General features: G+C 33.8%; 1 protein-coding gene across 1 annotated transcript; it reads left to right on the top strand.

Moving 5' to 3' along the window:
• The first annotated feature begins 1,215 nt into the window (after positions 1 to 1,215).
• Positions 1,216 to 4,597, top strand: LOC111910983 (GDSL esterase/lipase LTL1). Its single transcript, XM_023906751.3, has 5 exons — positions 1,216 to 1,619; positions 2,711 to 2,838; positions 3,134 to 3,376; positions 3,548 to 3,800; positions 4,211 to 4,597. The coding sequence occupies exons 1-5, from the start codon at positions 1,370 to 1,372 to the stop codon at positions 4,441 to 4,443; spliced, it is 1,107 nt and encodes a 368-aa protein (XP_023762519.1). The 5' UTR covers positions 1,216 to 1,369; the 3' UTR covers positions 4,444 to 4,597.
• The last annotated feature ends 17,610 nt before the right edge of the window (positions 4,598 to 22,207 follow it).

Here is a 22,207-nt window from a genome sequence, read left to right as displayed (position 1 = left end):
TTTTTCCCAACATTTAACCAAGTTTTTTAGTATATCAAAATTTACAAGTACCCAATTCGAGATTTCTTTTGGACATCTTTGATTTCATATATGAGGTAGTCATATAGACCCATCATTATCATTTATTATTAATCAAAATAATTGTATTTATTATACAAAATAATTTCATCCACTAATTACTACCTTTGACCAACATTCATTTTGACTCTACTACTAAATTATATCTAACTCATTACTTTACCTCATCCAATAACCGCCAACAATTATATTCGTAACCATAAATTATTTCTAATTTAATGTCAAATCAAAATGGGTCCCGAAGAGGAAAAAAAATAGTTTACATGAACTTGACTGCAAACTGGCCAATCGATGTCAATTATATTCAATGTGAAAATGACGATATATATCAACCGAGAAAGACATGACACGATTTTGGTATGTCTTAGGTTTGAAGGACGTTCAAACAATTTCATTCAATTTGAAAGTCATAATGATCTTGGTGACGAATGACAATTCAAAAACTTGCAACCACTAGAAAGTATAGGTTTGAGTAATGAAATGAATGACATTTAATTTGTGTGACGAAAATGTGTTAAGTTTTTTCTTCAACCACCAAAAAGCCTATGATGCTCAACCATAAAGTCAAAAGCAAGTCTGAAGGAACTTTTATATTTTACTACCCGTAACTTAAAACGTTTGACGTAACATACTTGTTATGCCAAGTATTTGAGATGTTGGCATTGAAATAACAATACTCATATAACATTTAGTAATGTACAAAATATAAGTAGTATAATTTGAACGGCTTCATCAAACAAAAAACGAAAAGGAAAAAACAACAAACAAATCAACGTATCGATTAAAATTATTAATAATTGTTTAGGTTAGAATGTTTTTGTTTTTTATAATTTTTACACTAGTGTGATTTTAGACAAAAACATCAATCAAAATATTGCATTTATGCAACCGTAAAAACTAGTTACCTCATGAGGTTCCACTTTTTCTTTTTAGCAATCTATGGCTTTTTATTATTTTATGGAACAAAGTTTTACCATTTTACCAAGGGTAAATTACACGAATCATTCCTACTGTTTGGAGTAGCGTTACTATCGGAAAAAATAGGCTTGATTAAAAAAAACTATAAAACCACAGGGACCAAACTTGTAATTTACTTAAAAAGATTTTTTTTTTTTTTTGTGTGTGGGGTAATTTATGACTTGTGTCCTTCCCACACGTCAACTTTAGTAAACTACCCAAAGTCAAACACTTTTCCCTTCACGTATATAAACCCCCTTCACTTCTTTATTGTTTCTTCATTCTCTTCGTATGACTACTTACGATATACACAAAAAGATAATATCTAACACAGATGTCTTTTATAACACACGCTACCATTCTTGTTTTTGTTTTCCCTTATCTCGTTTTTGCAACCAAAATTAGCACCGATGTTAATGCTCCTAAGGCATTCTTTGTATTTGGTGACTCGTTGGTAGACAATGGAAACAACAATTTCTTGATCACATCTGCACGGGCTGATTCACCTCCTTATGGGATTGATTATCCCTCTCATCGTCCAACTGGCCGTTTCTCTAATGGCAAAAACATCCCTGATATTATAGGTTGATCACCTCTAACTAGTTCCTCGTTTTTTGTTTCTGATTTTATCTCAAAAGCTTTTTGTAGATGTGTAGTATTTTTCGAATTAACATTTACTTCTACATTGTTGCAGTCTCTAATCTATGATTATATTATATTTTGAATAATTTTAATTATGAACGAGCAAACCAACATATGAGTCAATCTTAACATTATTTATATAATTTTTTTTAAATTGCGACATTTTAATACTTTAGATGAAAGAAGCATGGTGATTTGTTTATTATATTATTCTGTTTATTTTTCTTTTCCATTTTACCATTGTAATTTTCAAGAAATATAAATTATGGCAATACAATCAAAGTACAAATAATTTTCCAATGTTGTAATTGGACAAATTCTTGAAAATATAATATTAAAATAAGAAAATGATTAAAAAAATACAATACTATTATTGTTAGTTTTTTGAAAAAATATTACCACATATTAAATTATTGAAAACTACATTATTCTTATAAAACATATCTACCCTAATAAATAAAAATGATTTTGGCACATGTCCTCTTCTCCTTCATTTTCCTTCATTTTGACATTTGTCATTTTCTAGATTTTTTTGAATTATTTAATATCCATTTGTCATTTTTATAGTTTTTTTCTTTTTTATTCAAATCTCATTTATTAAATGCCACCTCATATTAATTAATTCTATAAATATATTAATTAATGTACATAATAACTTTCTATTTTTGAATTCCTCTTTCTATTAATATATTAATTAATGTATATGTATATTAATATAGATAATACATTCAATTTGTAAATCCAAAACTTTCTTTTAATAAACTCGTGTAATACATGGTTTCACATCTATTAATCATATACAAATAAATGTAATGGAATATCATTTTATTTCCATAAACAACAATTTATATATTATAATTTATATATTATAATGTACAATTTTATAAAATATAAATTGTTGTCCATAGATCACTTTTCAAATCTAATACCACTTGTGGTCCCTCAATTTTGTCTTTCGGACATTCAATTTATAGTTTCCCGATTTCGTCAATTAATTTCCAGTTTTAATTATAATATCGTGTGACTTTCTCAGGAGAACATATCGGGGTGGATCCGCTATTACCGTACTTGGATCCAAATCTCACCGGCAAAAAGTTGCTTAACGGTGCCAATTTTGCTTCTGCAGGGATTGGAATTCTTAATGATACAGGAATCCAATTTGTAAGTTGACTTTTTGCTTCACTTGATTTTCTAATATTGTTATTTTCAAAGTCAAGGATGGAAGCATCTAAATATAAAGGGTCAGGACAAAATCTAGATATCACTTTGAAATATAGGGGCACCTGAAACCCTTTTCTCCTTTGATGTTCTTTTTAAAACTATCTTTAAAATAGCTAGCTATAATAAGTTGGTTAATTGTAATTCAATCATATTCATATAACTTGTAGTAGGCGTAAGTCCTAACAATGTCGCATTATTGGTTTAATAGTAAAGTTAACTTTAAGATTGTTAATAGGTGAACATAATTCGGATGCCTTACCAATTGGCTTTGTTTGAAAGATACCAAGAACGTGTAGCTGCTTTAATCGGTACAGAGAAAACCAAAAAGCTTGTTAATGAGGCTATCGTTTTGATCACATGTGGTGGCAACGATTTTGTGAACAACTACTATCTGGTGCCAAATTCATTCCGATCGCTTCAATATAATCTCCCAGATTATGTCCGATTACTTGTCACAGAATACCAAAAGATTTTAATGGTAATAGTATATAATACTCTCTAATCCATGTCATTTTATAAATCAGTGTATGAAAAAGTGAGATTATATATATATATATATATATATATATATATATATATATATATATATATATATATATATATATATATATATATATATATATATATATATATATATATATGTTCTCAGAGGCTTTACGAATTGGGAGCTCGTAAGGTACTAGTGACAGCGACTGGACCATTGGGTTGTGCACCATCCATAATTGCGTTGCGAAGCCAGAAAGGAGAATGTGCAAAGGAGCTGCAACAGGCTGCGAACCTGTTTAACCCGCAGGTCACGACAATGATCAGTTTACTGAATAAGAAATTGGGGAAGGATATCTTTATCTCTGTTGAAGCACATCATATATACCTCGATTTCATCAACAAACCAAAAACTTTTGGTAATTGCATTTTCCTCATACATATGGATTCTCTTGCATATTTATTACATCGATCGTTCCAAAAGTTAAATATTAGTATAATGTTATCGATCCAACGGTTTAGTTCAGTGTGATTTAATCTCAAAGGCACCTGAGTGAGTCCGGGGACCGCTTACATTTAATGTATATATTAACTGGATACCAGCAACCATGAGGTTAAATGTGATTCAATTATTGTACAAAATACTAGTGACTAGGAAACTATATATATATATATATATATATATATATATATATATATATATATATATATATATATATATATATATATATATATATATATATATATATATATATATATATATATATATATATATATATATATATATATATTTGATTACAACAATATAAAGATTTGTATTGATGTGCAGGATTTGAGGTGGTGAATAAAGCATGTTGTGGACAAGGACCGTATAATGGGCTCGGTTTGTGCACCGCGTTTTCCAACTTGTGTCCCAACAGGAACGCATATGTGTACTGGGACGGTTACCACCCATCCGAAAGGGCAAGCCGTCTCATTGTGCAAGAAATATTCAACGGTTCCAAATACGTGAACCCCATGAACCTAAGCACCCTTATTGCAATGGACTCAATCAAAGTATAATCGTGATATTCTAGCTAAAATACGTTACTTTTACTCGTACAAAAGAAATAGAGGTGTATTTATGTTTTCTTATCAAAGCAAATAAATATATTATATGTGGGAAAATATTTCTATATGCCCGTAATTATATTTAATATGATCATTAGTTTTAACATATATCTTATCTTTTTTTTTTTTTTTGAACGTAACATATATTTTATCTTGTAGTTAAGAAATGCAACTTTAAATAATGTTTCATCTTAAGGTGGTAAATGACTTAAATAATTATTAAAGAGTAGGGAAAATGGATTAAATTGGTCCGTATGAGTGAAATAAAATATTATAACTATTAGCAAGGATATTATTCTAACATCAAATGGATTGACTGGTGTTGGATCGTTAAGGTTAACAACAAACAATAAAATAATCGAAAGAACAAAAGGTTTCATAGAGTCTTAATTGAAAACATATTTCCATTAAGGTTTTCACTAAGAACTTTTTCTCTCACGAGAGATTGCACAAGGCTGTCAATTTTACAATGAGCCCTAGAACAATTTATATACTATGTAATTCTATCTAATATATGGAAATCCCTACATATTTGGGATCCAAACAAAACTATACACATACGATCCTAATTATTAAGATTACAAATCTGATACTTAGCAAACAAGAGCTTCTCGTCGACGCTAATGAACCAAATAGCGTATTGGACACTGATGGATAATCAACGTGAAATAGGTTTGACACATCAAATTATAAGGTTCGACCTTACAATCTCCCTCAGATGATGTCAAAACCTTTAGAGACGACTGCCCAAAATTGTGACTTAAGACTTTGTCGGCTTCAGTGATAATTTCATGCTTGATTCATTTGTAGTCATCTATTTCTTTAAGTTCCTTCCTTCTCTTGCTCATATTGAAAGACAGCAGCGAGTGAAAACAATCTATAATGTCTTAAGACATACATATCCGTCTGAGATGGAATAAATGTTTAGTTGGAGCAAAATGGGTGTCATCTGAACTCATAAAACACCTAACTTTATTTGAATCCATATAGAAGATTTCATGCTCTAGGGATCTAATAAATAAATGTTCCTTGGGGACAACTCTTGGAGGTAGGAAATTGTTGATAATCATTGAACCAAACGGTAAGAGAAACGATGCAAAATAAATATACAGTATGATGTTGATATGGCCTGCTTGCGAGTCTTTGATTGTGTGGGAATATGTTGTGTGATTCATTTATAATATGAGTGTTCTTTTAACATTATATTGTAATTGACTCACTTAGCTTATGATAACACATGTTCTTTGCTTGTTGATTATTGTGCATTGGAACATGTAGCTTGACATGATGCCTTGGTGAGGATGGAACTTTTTGTGTAACATCCCAAAATTCAAAACAAAAAATTTCATTTTTAATTAAATAATTATAAAACCAATAGTATAAAAACATCCATAGTGTCATCAAAACCAATATGTCGATAATCAAAACATGTCAAAATAAAACAATATCAGAGTATAACTCCCAAAGATCTCATGTGCGGAAGTTATGGTGTGATGCACTGCAATCATGTCAGCTCATTTCCTTTCGAAGAAGAAGTACCTGAAATACTGGGAAGTTGTAACAACGTAAATTTTCAAACCAAAATTTTCAAATTTAAAACACATGTTCCTCAAATCAAACATTTCAAAAAGTGTTACAGTATCAAATCATTCAACACATATCTCAAAAACTGAATGTATAACAATCCAGGATCCTCTTAAACATAGCTCAAATCTCGGTCGTGTATACAATCAAGCTGGCGCCTTCCCGTGATCTTGAGAAGTACCTGAAACACATAACACATAACACGGTAAGCACAAAGCTTAGTGAGTTCCCCAAAATACCACACATATCTCATTAGCCTCTTATGGCTATACTCAGATAAGACCCTGCGGTCGATGTGTTTCAATGGGACCCTCTGGTCCCACAACTCAGTTGGACCCTCCGGTCCATCCACTCGACAACTCAATATAATACACAACATATAAATCACAAAGACAACTAGCAGGATATAACAATCCACTACAAAATATATGCACATAAGACCCTCTGGTCACACATAGGATACCACTCGAGGTAAGTATAGTGAGAAGACTCACCTCATAAGAACTCGGATAATCTTGAATGCGAATCCCGGTCTAGCCTCCGCCTAACACAACGTTAATAATCCCTAATTAATAAGGCTCTCACTGAAACTAAACTAACCCTTCTACAAACTCACAGAAGGGAAAAATACCATTTTACTCCTATATGGTCTTATAGTCCACAAACTGACCAAACCCTAAAAGTCAACCGAAAGTCAACGGCAGGGAGTACGCTGCGCGTACCAGCTCTCTATGCATGGCATACTCGACTGCCATGCAAGTCATCGAGGATGCTCCACCCCTACGTTGCGCGTACTATGGATTACGCCTAGCGTATGCCCTAGTTTCACTTTCCTCACGTTTTTGGTCTTAATCAGTTAAGACATTGGCTGATATCACAGATCTGGACTCCCTAATGTCTCTTAATCCATAAAGTTAGTGACTGGAAGCCTTTGCATGGATGATTGGGTCACAAACACTCAAAACACCCATCCTCTTTCCTCATGAAGCTCATATCTCATGGATGGCTTACTCCTAACGTCCAAGATTGGATTTTTATGACTCTACTCCACAAAATACACTAAAAGGGGACAGATCAAGGTCTCTGGAGCTTATTATCTCATAAAGTCTCCATCTTTTGGGACAAAACCCTAAAATACCCCATAAAAATGCATAAATCAAAAGAGTGAGAAAGCTTGAAGCTTTATACCTCTAAGTGAAGCTTCCCACATAGCTAAGCTCAGATCCACAAGCATGGACTCTCACTCTTCTTCTCTAAAGCTTCTTTTCGACCTCAAGAACACAAGATTATACTCACAAGCTCTCAAATGCACACACAACTACAAGAACGAAGATTTAGGATTAGGAGGGTTTGGAGTCTGGGAATGTTGGCCAGGAATGAGGCCATCACTTCCTTTATATAGGGCCTCACCCCTAAATTAGGGTTTTCATTCTGGGCCTAGTACGCCCAGCGTACTAGGAGGCCTCCGCTTCCAATGCATGCACATGAGTACGTTGAGCGTACACGCTAGTACGCCCCACGTACCCATTTACCACCTTTTTCTCAACAAAAGGACCAAATGGACAAATGTTCAATAGATTAGGGTTCACAAGGTATACCTGGACGTGGGGTGTTACAGAAGTAGCTGAAAATCCTCGGCTCCGAATATCAACCCAACTCAAGCTCCTAAACATAAAATATTTCCTTTAAGTACCCTTTCATACTCATAACCCATTACTGGTCACTTTGATCAAAGTCAAAGTCTAATTCAACGCTCCGAGTTGACTCGACTCGTCGAGTTTGCCCTTTAACTCGTTGAGTTCTCTAGAATCGTAAAATCATGTAACCGCGATCCAACTCGTCAAGTTTTCCACCAACTGGCCGAGTTCCTCCTTAACTCACAGAATCGCGATATCCCGGGTCAACTCATCGAGTTTTCCGCCAACTCGGCGAGTTCGTCCTTTATAACAACAATCAAGACACTTCCAATCAACTCGTCGAATTCCCTTCTGAACTCGCCAGTCTGTTAACCTTCTTAATGCATTAAGTCCCTATTCTTCATACCAAGGCCCTATCTTTTGGATCCAGGATGGAAATATGTCTAGGAGGGTAAAGTTTTCAACTTTACCCATTAAGAACCTTTCCCCAAGGCATAAACTCAAACCCTAACCTAAAATGGCTTAGATCTGAATCCAAAAGCCATCAAGACTTCAAAATAGACCATGAGGTCATAGATCTAGACTTTAGGGACAATTTGGTCACGTAAAGCCCCCATCTTTACTTGCATGCATGGCCTGATGGGTCTTAAAAGACCAAAAAGATGGTCTAGAAGTTGCATGGGACTTCCATGGCCATAAAGTTTGCACCTTTATGTCATGAAGTCCCCTCAAGACACTAGATCTGAAGGGTTCACCCAATTGGGACGTCCAAATCCCAACCATCAACATGCTTGGACCAAAACATTGAGTAAAACATCCTAAGACTATACCTAAGCATGACGTAGACAAGATTGAAGTTTTATACCTCAGATGAACCAGAAATGAAGCTCAACTTCTGGATCTACTCTCCTCCCACACGTTCTTGCTCCCCTTCTTCAAACTCACCAAGAAAGCACAAGATTAGCTCACAATCACCAAAAATGGCTTAGGGTTTCGAGATTAGGGTTTTAGATAGTGGAGGCTGGAGATGAGACCAACACATTAGGTTTAAGGTGTTTAAATAAGGTTCAAAATCCCGGAATTAGGGTTTCATTTATGCCAGCCTACTCGTCGAGTTGGGGCTCCCCAATTCGTCGAGTAGGTTTCCAAAATTTGCGGTCCAATTCATCCCTACTTGACGAGTTTGGGGCCTCCAACTCATTGAGTCTCTATACAAAAGCGAATAATCAAAAATTAAATACATACTAGGAACCAGACGTTACATTTTGGGTAGTCTTATTTAGTATCCTTAGATTGATACCATTTTGACATGTTGTTGAGTTTTCATCACATTTGGTTTTGAGAATTTACTTTGGTGTAAGTTTTTGAGAGCTTGTATTTCGATAGACTTGTTTTGATAAATAACTAACATTTATGAATTTTCATAATATTTAAAATAAGAATTCTGCTAACGTATTATCGTTAAAATAACTTTAAAATAAAAAAGAAAATTATGGGTGAAAAATCACGATGTTACACGAGCACGACGTCATGTTCTTTACACTTGACACAAACACGACACGAACACTAATTTGAATTTCAGTTTTCTCCAAATTTCATTTTGTGTCATGTATATTGTTCGTATTGTGTCATCAATTGCCACCTCTACATGATTGTGTATGTGTGTTAAGGATCTTCAAGAATTGTGTGTTAGGATTGTCTGATCTTTATGATGCCTTATTGCCTATTGGTTTTATTCTCAAATGTTGCTTTGTTTGTGCTATGTGAAACCTATATTCATGTTAGTTAACTATTAAGTGAATACGTTAAGTTGGATGCCACAAAGATTAAATAGTTTTAAAATGTTTGATTTGGCCCTATTGCATAGCTCTTGTTTGATTCCAACCGTTGTAGTGTATGATCTTTCAGTCGAAGCACTACTTAATCCTTGTTGCATGTGACATCCCCAAAATCACGGCCAGAAAAGACCGGTTTGTTTATGCTTTGTTTAAAAATCAGAGTTACATTTTAAATGAAAGTGTTGCGGAATTTGTCCCAAAACAAAAATATGATAAAGATTTATCAAAAGCATTTCCATAGAAATGTATTTCATTAAAAGACTCGGGATGTCATGTTCGTACAGATCAAAAGCATAAACATTACAATATAAGCCTTACTACATTATTTCATATCTACAGGCCTATTTCCGTAATCCCTCGTCCAAAACATCACACCTATGCTCATGCGCCACTACCTGTAATACATAAAATTGAGTGGGTCAGTCTTGGGAGCCTGGTGAGCACATAGGGTTTTCAACCCACAATAAATAAGTTTATTAATTTCATCGATCAACAATAACCCGATTACCCATTCCCGTTATCCTCACTTTACGTCCCTAAACACCTATCATAAGGGACCTAGCCTAAGGATCATCATCGGGACGGACACTACTGCTAAGGGGATTCCTCAGCAATAAATGTCCTAAAGGCAACCATGTGGGGGATGGAGTACACCGGTGAACATATCGTTCACAAACACCTACGGGTTGCGAGCTTGCTAGTGTTCCACTGGACTGTCTAGAAGAGTCCGTGGTCGTCATCCATACTCCGCTAGATGACAGAATCAACAACATCAACATCGAGGCCTCTCATCATTTTATCACACATCACCTATTTCATCTACCCATGTTTTACCCCAACATTTTCGTAGATATAAAATACATATACAGTTTAAATCATTGAAAACATGTATAACAACGTTCATCTAGCATAGATAGCAAGTATTCAGATAATATGCACACATAGCACGTAATTTATATAAAATACTTCATATCTATGTGTAAGTTGAAAGTAATTATGCACTCACTTGTTAAGGTGATGATTCCAAAATCGGGCAGCGCTTGCTTCTAACGATTCTATTTTCCTTCGACGAAACCTAGCATTATTATCGCTAAATTTTAGTCTAATATTTACCGTGACCAACTATTAGTCTTATTATTATTATTATTATATAAGCGTTAAACAATATTTTCCAACCACTATGTACAGACAGGGGCCAGACATAAAACACCGGAGGGCAGGACCATTTTGGCATATAGCACTTCTGAAATCCAACAACCCTATGCGGCCCTTTAAACCAGATTCCCCGTACCGCGAGTAGTTAAAAAAATATTATAATGACACTTATATAAGTTATAATAATAGCTCAAATATTTATTATAAGTTCATAATAACAATACTAATTTTAAATATAAGCTATATTAAAATAAGGTAAGCATAACTTACTTACAAGGGGGTTTTAGCTAGGAGTCGGGCTCTGCAGGGGCAGAACTTCGTCGCTGAATCTTTCTAAGAAAGATTCGTGCAGCGCTTCAGCGCTCATCTTACTATACTAAACTACATAAAGAGAAGTCGAATCACGAGGGACCGAAATGCTCGGGGGATAAGGAGAGAAAGACTCTTGAATCAAGAGAATGGTGCAAGAAATATGAGAGCCCAAGGCTCTTATTTATACTAATTGAATTTTCAAAAACTACCCTCCATAATTACTTAATGACCTTTTAGTTATATAAACAACTAAACACCCCTCTATAATACTATTATAAATGGATTTAATGATATTTGTACTAAACTAATGTCGAAAGAACTCAACATTGGTCTTATAATGACCGCATCGTCGATACCTTTCTAATGATATATACATATGTATATATATGTGTACGTATACATGATTTATACTTTATTTTAATACGTAAATATGCTATTATAATTTGTAACTCGTTCATACGAACTCCGTTTTTGACGTTCTTTATATCCACGCATAGGTGAAGACGTACTCTACAACTTTCGTTTAGACTCCGTCGGCTAATTTTGACTTTATTTTTAAAGTTATATTTTTAACAAGCCGGGACAGGATTGGTCTGTTTAAAATCTCATAACTTCTTCATACGAAGTCAGATTTGGGCGTTCTTTTTATCGATGTTCTTAGTTTAACATATTCTACGACTTTCGTTTAGATCACTAAGGCTAAATCTCGCTCTATCGTAAATTCACTATTCACGCTTCCCGGTATCGTGTCGGTTCTGTCGTGAAACTTCAACGGGTCATAACTTCTTCGTTATAACTCGGATTTCGGCGTTCCTTATATGCACGGAAACCTTGAGACATATGCTACAACTTTATGTAGAGATATCGGGATTATCTCACACTTTAATTTTGACGCTCATTTTTATTCTTTATTAATTATACATTTATAATTAAATAATAAACACATATAATTCACATAATACTCAAATATTTCATCTTTATTACTTCAAAAAGAGTTATAAGAGTTGACCTAGACTATTACATTGACAAAAATGCTTAGCCCTGAAACCCGGGCGTTACATTGCATGTGATTGTATTCGTAAGATAGTTAGTTTAAATTGGTAGAAGTTGTAGGAGTCGAAGTTAGTTGTAAGGTGTCGAAATTGTAGTAGAGTTCGTTATGTGATGTGATGTTATTTACAAAGGCATAGTTGTTTCGAAACTTTATGGTCGAGTCCTTTGTATTTTTTGTGTGCTTTCTTTTCTCCTATAAATAGGGGAAGGTACAATAGATAGATAAGAACTTTGGCATCATTTCCTGTCTAACTCTCATTGTATCAAGGAAGCATAATATGAGCCGAAACAAGATTTTATTTACTCTGAGTGATCTAATTATGTTTGTTTTTCTAATCTCATTTCATTTCTCGATTAAATCACAACTACATTTGGTATCAGAGCAGGAATCATGCTGCAATAATCTTATTTTTATTTTATGCCAATCATATTTTGAATCTCGTAATTGGATTCAAAAGTTTCTGCATTTTTTATATTGAAAATCATCCTTGATCTTCAGTTATGATTCGATTCTGCAACTAGTTTGTTTAATCGAGTGCTCTACTTGCTTTTTCAGATCAATTCATCCATTAATTCTCAAATTTCTAAAGTTTTCTGAGAATTTCTCCGTACATCAATGGCGAATTTCAATATAAACACAATGACGTCTTTTTCTCATCTGCTAGGATCTTTAACAAAGAATCCTATGCTAATTCCAGAGTATTATGATCAATGGTCTGATCGCATGGAAGTCTACTTGAACGGACTGGATGCAGATCTTTGGGGATGTATTGAAAGCAATGTAATTCCTCCTACAAATGTTCAAGCATTTGGTTCATCTGCTTCGACACCAAGTGTTACCGATCAATCAAAAAGGTTGAAAAAGAATGAGAAAAGATGTATGAGAGAACTTCGTGGTGCACTTCCTCCTGTTGTTTATAACTATGTTCCTAGTTGTGAGTTCGCAAATGAGATCTGAAATACTCTCAAAGAGAAGTTTCAAGGTAGTGAAAAGACGAAAATTAACTCTGTGAAGCATTGTTTGGTGGAATTGAAAGAATTCAAGAAAAAAGAAGGTGAATTTTTCGAACTTTATTACGATCGCTTGAATGAACTCATCTACAAATGTAGTCGTAATGGAATAACAAGGACAACCATGGAGTTTAATCTCACATTCATTATGGGATTAAGAAAAGAATGGAGAAATGTTAGTCTCATGGTGAAAACTCAACAGAGCTTCCATACCTCAACTTTGAATGATCTTTACAATCTGCTAAAAACTCATGAGCCAGAAATTATCAAAATAGCTGAAGAATCAAAGATAGGCTTGGGAGGACTACTTGCCTTAGTTTCGAAAGTATCTGAGAAAGAAGGTACTGAAAAAGAGAGTTCCGATGATGAAGGCTTGATCGTTAACCCAGATGATGAAGCCATTTCTTTTTACTCCAACAACAAAGTAAATAAATTTTATAAAAAGCCGTTTGGTTCGAAAGTAAGGACTAGAGAGGCGAAAGTGAGTTTTGCTGGAAAACTGAATGAGGAGAATAAGTTCGAGAAGAAAGAATCAAAGAATGAAGATTCGAAAGTTGAAAAGAAGCTCAAAGGTGACTCAGGTGTCGACTGTCACTATTGTCATGGTGCAAATCATATGGCAAGTAACTGTATGCGTCCAAAGAAAGAGGAGAACAAAAGTAAGATCAAAGATGAAGCATATTATGCTGAATGTTTGGAAGAAGTGAGAGCAAATGCAAAAGGATTGTCATTGGTGGCAAGAGGAGAAGGAAATGAAGATGGAACTTATCAGATTTGGTCGTCATGATATAATGATGACGAAACGTGCAATCCTATGCATGGCACAATGTATGCAAAGTTTGAGGATGAAGATGAAGAGAATGTTACTGGTCGTTGTTTCATGACAAAGAGTGGAGACAAATCCCCAATGACCACGAAGGTACGTTCTATACTTCAATCTTTTAATATTCCCTTGAATGTTTATGATTTTGAATTGACTGCTTTTGATGACACTGTTGCTTATTTTAATAATGTGGTTATCTCTGCTAGTAATGAGGCTAAGAAATCTAGTACTCAGTTACTATAAGTTCAAAAGCAGTTCGATTCGAAGAAAAAAAAGTAGAATATCTTGAGTTACAAATTACTAATCTTATGTGTGATATGGACAATTTGAATAATGATGTTCGCATGTTATTAGCACAAAGAAACATATATTGTAATTCCGCTAAGAGACTTTATGCAAAATTAACTGCTTTACATCACTCTTCTGATATAAGCAAAGAGCAACATAGGAAGTTATTACCATTCTTAGCTTTTGAAAGAGAAAAGATTGATTGTGTGTCTTATGATTGCGAAAAGACAATAGTTGAGTTTGATAAAGTGTCTAATAATAGATTTTCTTATGGAATTGTGAAAATAGATGAATTTTTGGATGCTAATGAATTAGTTGACATTGTGAATGAAACCTTAACCAAGAATGTTCGAAATCTGACACTCAATCTAATTTTGTTGATATTGACGATAATTCTGACAATATTAGTGAAATTAGTGAAACTGGGGAGGAAGAATCTATCATTTGTTCTCAGTTGTCTATCATTAATGGCACATCTTTGGCTAAAGGCAAAGAAAAATATAATGATTCATTGGACAAGACTGAAACTGACCAACCCTCAATTTCGAAAGTTTGTGACGATGAACATGTAAGTGTCAGAGATAGTCAAACTAACAATATTGATGATGAGGAGGATAATGATGAAACTTCGAAAGAATCAAACTCAACAATAGATGTTTCAAAAGAAAATGAAATACCAAGAGTTGTTGTTGATCAGGTGTATGGTGAAACAGAAAATTTCGAAAAGTGATGTAAAAAAAAGGTGCTCATTACCTTGAAACACATTCAGTTATGTATCCAAATTTCAAATGATCAGATGTTGTTATCTTTCCAAATCAGGTGTTTGTTACAACTAGGAATGTTGATCTGATCAAACCTGAGTTTAACAAAATGGTAGAAGAAGATAATAAGAAAACATCAAATGAAGGTTTCCTCTCTAATCAAAGCACTGTTGAAAACACTATTACCAATAATTCATACACATTTCAAAGACAAAAACCACAAAGAAAATGGGTTGCAAAATAGAAAATTCAAAGAAACAAGTTGATGTTGAAATTGTGATTTCAAATGATAAAATAAATTCGCAGGAGTTTGAAGACAAAATTGACGAGTTTTCAAAAGAAAATGGGATTTCGAAGAGACAAGCACGAAATAATTTTTTTGGCAAAATGTTGAGTCTCGAAAGAAACTAAACAATTTGACAAAGAAAACAACTGAAAAGACAGTGTCTGAAAAAGTTAAGACAAAATCTTCATCAAATTCAGTTAACAAGAAGAATCATGTTCTGTCTAAAAAGAATGTATCACTATCAACATCACAAAATGATTTTTCGAAAATCAAAAATAACGAAACAAAGTTTTTGTCACAAAATCATAATAAGAATTGAAAGAAAAGGAGTTTTCAAAATTTTAATCATCAAGAAGTTTCAATTTTCTAATCAAACTAGAAGTCAAAGGGTTTATAATGGTGGGTTATCAAAGTCAATTCAATCTCAAAACAACTCAACGTCTTATCAACTTCGAAATCACACACAACAAGGTTTTGTACCAAAAGGTAAAAATAAAAAGTTTGAACAATTACAAACAAAATGGAATGCTAAATACACACCTCAACAACCGAATTTTCCTAATCCTTCTGCCAAACAATATTTCAAAATCTCATATACCAAGGGTCGATCAAATGTGAAAAACATAGCTCATTGGCTTGAAGGAAAAGGGAAATCTTATCAAACAAGAAAATTCTCTCAAAAACAAATCAAAAATGCATATGAGAAGTATTTGAACGAAATGTCTAATGCCAGTTCATTGTCAAAAGATTCGACATCTTCAATCAAGGCCTGGCATCCTGTTTCGAAAGAAAAGACAACAAGGCCACAAACTGAGAAGAAAAAGGAGAAAGTCAGTGAAAGTCCTAAACTTTCGAAATGTTATATTTCTGAGCCTTTACCAAATGAAGTGGACATAATTGATAGTGTCAAATCTAAAGTTCGTAATTAGATCATAGGTTCTTCATTTCATAATGTGTTTCAAACTAATCATAAAGGTCCCAAACAACCTTGGGTACCTAAATTCTTTCACCGATTGCTGGTTTTATGTGACGAGCAATATGATGAAAAATGGTATATCGATAGTGGTTGCTCTCGTCACATGACAGGAAGGAAAGAAATTTTACGTGATTTTCGAAGATTGGAGAATGCAGGAGTTGTAAAGTTTGGCAACAATAAAAAATGTAAAGTTAAAGGATATGGCAAAGTAACAAATGGGAAATTCACTGCCAATCTTGTTTCTTATGTCGAAGGTCTTCAACATAACTTGATAGGTGTTTCACAACTTGTTGTGGGCATTGGAAATCAAGTGGTGTTCAATGAAGAAGGAAGTATAATTTCGAATGTCAACACAAAGGAAGTTCTACTTAAATCCAAACTACATGGAGATATGCTCACTATCGGTATCAAACCCATTGTTGGAATTCCCTCGGTGTGCTTACTTTCGAAAGCTTCTTCAGATGTTAGCTGGCTTTGGCATTGACGTCTTTCACACTTGAACTTTCGAAATCTTAATAAATTAGTGGTAAATGATCTTGTTCCAGGTTTAACTGTTTTAAAATTTGACAATGATACTTTATGTGCAGCTTGCAAACAAGGGAAACAACATTGATAAGGACATCCAATTGTAATTGATTCGAAAATTGTTGAACCATTGGAACTTCTTCATATTGATCTTTGTGGACCATCGATTGTTGAAACTCTCAACAAGAAACGGTACATTTTGGTTATTGTGGATGATTTTTCTCGCTTTACTTAGGTATATTTTTCTCAGGTTAAAATCTGAAGTTGCTCAAGTCATGATTGGTTTTATCAAGAAAATCGAAACAAGTTTGAAGAAGAAAGTTCAAAAAATAAAAGAGTGATAATGGTTCAGAATTTAAGAACAATGTTAATGATTCATTTTTGACTAACAATGGCATTTCGCATAATTTTTCTTCACTTTACACACCTCAAAAAATGGTGTTGTTGAAAGGCAAAATCGTTCTCTTTGTGAAGAAGCAAGAACGATTCTTACATATGCGAATCTTCCTCAATACCTCTGGGCTGAAGCAGTCTCTACTGCATGTTTTACACATAATTGCTCATTTATTCATCAAAGATTCAATATTACTCCGTATGAAATTATCAATAATCGAAAACATAATGTCAAATTCTTTTATGTTTTTGGCTGCAGTTGTTTTATCATGAATCTCAAGGATAATCTTTCGAAATTTTAGTCCAAAGCTGATGAAGGAATTTTCTTAGGAAATTCTCATAATGCGGTTGCTTATCGAGTATTGAATAGACGAACACGAAAAACTGAAGAGACACTCAACTTAACTTTCAATGATTATTATATCAAACCTATTGAAAAATGTTTCATACAAAAACTAATTATTAACGAGTCAAAAGATGAATCTGAAAGTGTTAATTCGCCCGTCTTTGATTTTGATTTAATTTTTGGTGTTCCAGATAGGGCTACTGATGCAGAAATCAATGTTGAGGATAATAGAATTGATGAATCAACCAAGCATTCTGACTTTTTGACACTTACTCATGAAGTTATTAATGTAAATTCGACATCTCATTCTCCTGAAATTCTCAAAAGCATGCCAAATGCTCAAGTGGAGGGGAGCATTCTTTAGAGGGGGGAATAGGAGAATGAATGATAATGTTGAGGGGGAGCAACAAGAAAATGAAATTTTCGAGGGGGAGCTTAATGCGTCAAATAATAATTCAAATGAAACTTTTCATAATGTTAATGATAATTTTTCTATTGCAGGTTCGGAAAATGATGATATGTTCGAAGATGCTCCATTGGATTTTGATCCAGCATATCCACCATTAGAAAAATGGACGAGAAATCATCCAAAGGAACAAGTTCTTGGTGATCCTTAAGATGGATTTCTTATAAGAGCTCAACTTCATGCTAAAAATGAGGTACTCAACATTCCTTAAGAATTTTGTATGTTTAATGTCTTTATTTCGAAAATTGAACCAAAAACAGTCAAGATTGCTATGGAAGATCCAAATTGGATTATTTCTATGCAATCTGAGTTGGCTTAATTTGAAAGAAATAAAGTTTGGAGATTAGTTCTGAAACAATATGTTGTATCTTTGATTGGATTAAAATGGATTTTCAAAAATAAAACTGACAAAGAAGGAAATATTATTTGAAATAAGGCTAGGCTTGTAGTTAAAGGTTATCCGCAACAAGAAGGAATCGACTATGAAAAAACATTTTCCCCTGTTCAAAGACTCGAGGCTATTCGAATATTTTTAGCCTATGCAGCACACAAGGATTTTGATGTCTATCAAATGGATGTGAAGTGTTCATTTCTTAATGGAGTTCTTAAAGAAACTGTTTATGTTGAACAACCACCAGGTTTTATCAATTCTCAATTTCATAATCATTGTTATCTGTTAGATAAAGCGGTTTATGGGTTAAAACAAGCACCAAGAGCTTGATATGAAACACTTACCAATTTCTTAAAACAATCGAAATTTAAACAAGGGTCAGTTGATCCCACGTTATTTCGTTGGGAATCATCTTATGCTTGTTCAAATTTATGTTGATGATATTATTTTGGGCTATACTGACCGAACTTTTTCTAGTGAATTCGAAAATTTGATGAACAGTCAACTTGAGATGAGCATGATGGGAAAAATAAACAACTTTTTGGGATTGAATATTTGTCAAAGCAGAAAAGGAATTTTTATAAATCAAGAAAAATACACAAAGAATCTGCTTGAGAAATTTGGAATGACGAATAGCACAAAGTTACGAGTACCAATGGCGGTTGGAACAAGGCTCAATACTTCGTTAGATAAACCTATCGTTGATATTACTTTATATAGAAGCATGATAGGTTCGTTACTTTACCTTACGGCAAGTTGACCAGATATTATGTTTTCTATTTGTAATTGTGCTAGGTATCAATCGAATCCAAGAGAACCACACTTAACTGCAGTGAAAAATATTTTTCGATATCTCAAAGGAACAATTTCGTTAGGATTATGGTATCCTTCGAAAAATGGTTTCTTCATCCAAGCTTTTTCTGATGTTGATCTGGGAGGTTGTAGTCTTGATCGTAAAAGTACAAGTGGTGGATGTCAACTTTTAGATGGAAAGCTTGTAAGATGGCAGTCGAAGAAACAAACATGTGTTTCGATTTCCACAGCAGAAGCAGAATAAGTTGTTGTTGCAGCTTGCACTTCACAAATAATTTGGATTCAAAGTAAATTACGAGATTATGCAATAAACATGAAGAAGATTCCATTGTATTGTGATTCACAAAGTGTTATACGTATTTGTCACAATCCAATACAACATTCGAAAACAAAACATATTGCACTTCGTTATCATTTTATCAAGAATCATGTGGAAGATGGAAATATCGAAGTTCACTAAATGGACTAGGATTGATCGAAGCTAATTTTGTGCCAGGTTTTATTTCGAAAGAATAACAAGAGGAAAAGGTGCAAAAGTGTCGATTCAGAGGTGTTGAGTGTTCATTCAGAGGAGACAGCTTGTCATTAAGAGGTTATTGTTCACGTTCAGCGCTTCGAGATGCTTCGATTTCAACATTGTGTACAAATCGCTTAATCATAAATTTTCGTTAGTTTAGTACAAAAAAAATTCGTTACTTTTATGTCAAAAAATCAAAAACAACAAAAATATCTGTGTTTTATTTTTTTTTATGGCGAAAAATCCAAAATACCAAAAATACTTTCATTTTGTTTTTCCATTTTGAAAAATTCAAAAATATCAAAAAGATTTTATTATTTTTGTTACTTTCTTTTTAGAGAACAAAAATCCAAAAATAGTTTCTTTTTGTATATTTTCTCCCCGCTTGATGGTTAGTTGCAGAGATAATTTGGTGTAATTTTTAGCAAAGGTTGGAAATCATGTTCACGAAACTGGAACAAAGGCTTTTGGGAAGAAACCCTTTCAATTTCAAAAGTCTGAAGAGATGTACCGAAATTTCGAAATTTGTGTGAATTTTCCGCACATCCTCACAAAAGGAAAACTTTTCTTGGTTCATGCTTGCTGCTTTGAGGGAAGGTATATTTTCTAAAACTTTGTACTAGTTAAGATGTCCCTAGAAGCATGTTGCAGTATGCTGACCAAAGCCTTGATAATGCTATGAGTTTTGAAGCCTTAATGGTTTTCTCATTTTGAGAATTCCTACCCAATTAGGCTATATTCTCATTCATTAAAAAGCTACCTTACTCTTCTCATATGAGTTAAGAGTTTACTGCATGGTCAAATAAAAGAATAGGTACATTTGTTTCTTTTACCCAATCTTTTTCATCCCAAACTTCTTATCCACTCACACACAAAGACATATGTCCAAGAGATTTCTGATAAAAACCAATCAGGATCTAGACATATCAAAATTATGTGTTAATGAACTAACATCATGAGACCGTGATGAAAGTGAAATCCTAAATGTCAAACCACCTTAAGGAATTAACAGGGGACTTTGTTCCAGAATTCACGAAACATTTGTTTCAGTACCTAATTTCGATACTCACAATCATATTCTTTCTTTGTTGTAATCTTGATCAAATGTTCGAAACCCATAACATTTGTTACCCAACAAGATTAAAAAATTACTTTTGGTTCAAGAATATGATTTCTTTCTGAGTATCATTCTCAACTACGTTACTTCATAAATTTTTCAAAGCTTACTTGTCACTGACTACACTGGTCAAACAAGTAGTTTCGTTTACAACTTGACATATTTATGTTGAGTATGCATTGTATCGAAATTTTAAGCCACCTTCGAAGCCATACTAAAAGAAGCCCTTCGATACTTATCATCATGTATTCGATTGTAATTCATAGGAAACCACATAAGTAGTTGATCATCTCTCTTGATGATTAACGAAGTAATCTTTGCCCGGGGTTTATCTGCTTTCATGTCAAAATTATATTTTTCGACATCGCAGATCTAATTTTTTTTTTTATTTTGCTTCTTATCTTTTTAATTGACACACAGCACTCATGAAATCCTTGAGGTTCTGAGTATTACCGACTCAAGCAGATGATTTCAAAAGTCTGGAATATGACTTCGTTTTCAAAACCCAAAAGCGAAAGAGCCCAACCTTCATTCCAAAGGTTTGGTCCTTATCCACAAGTACTCACGAAGAGACTTTTTATGTGACTGTTTGGAAACTGTGTGTGTTTATTGGATATCGTGTCATACACTTTATCTGACATGGCGTCTTTAATGGCTAGTGGTGCAACTCTCAAGGGCCATGTGTCCACTACATTTATGGTAACCATTTGAGATTCAAGTTTGGGATACATATAAAAGGGGCAATTGGGTCTGCATTCCAATTTTACGCGTACTAAAAATTCTCAAAACAATATGAGCTATCTTTTCTCTCTGTTCTTCACGCTTTCAAGAAAAACCCTAGTTATGGCTGCTCCTCAATCCAACACTACTGATGATATCTTTTCTCAACCTATCATGAAGATTCAGAGTACCAACTATCAAGAAGATGGTGATGTTACTATGTACCCCGAAGAACTCAAGATGCTCATTGTTGCTTTGCAACATTCAGTTTTATCGACTGCAATGTTTAGTTCTTTTGATGTTCCCATGTCTTGGCTTTCGATTGCTAGATCAACTGCTTTATACAGCAAGACAATGGATACTGTGACCTTCAATCTTATTACTGATAAGAAGTTTCATCTTACCAAGAAGTTGTTTGCCAAGATCCTCGAAATCCCTAATTCTCAACCATTCTACAAAGTCACCAATGAACAAGTGCTACACATGTTCAATGAGATGGGTTATCAACCTACTCTCATGAAGATCAGTGAGTTCAAGAAGTCTGGTCTTCCCAGTATATGGAATTTTCTTTTTGGGATTTACCTCGATGCGTCACAGGTCGAAGTGTTGGTTTAGACAAAGGACGAATGGAGGTGTATGCTATGGTCACAAGAATTTACTATGATCTACCAGTCGACTATGCAACACAAATGTGGAAAGAATTT

This window comes from Lactuca sativa, chromosome 8, assembly GCF_002870075.4.
Source record: "Lactuca sativa cultivar Salinas chromosome 8, Lsat_Salinas_v11, whole genome shotgun sequence".
Lineage (NCBI taxonomy): Eukaryota > Viridiplantae > Streptophyta > Magnoliopsida > Asterales > Asteraceae > Lactuca > Lactuca sativa.
The sequence above is the reverse complement of the archived record's forward strand: the minus strand, read 5'-3'. Positions and strand labels throughout refer to the sequence as shown.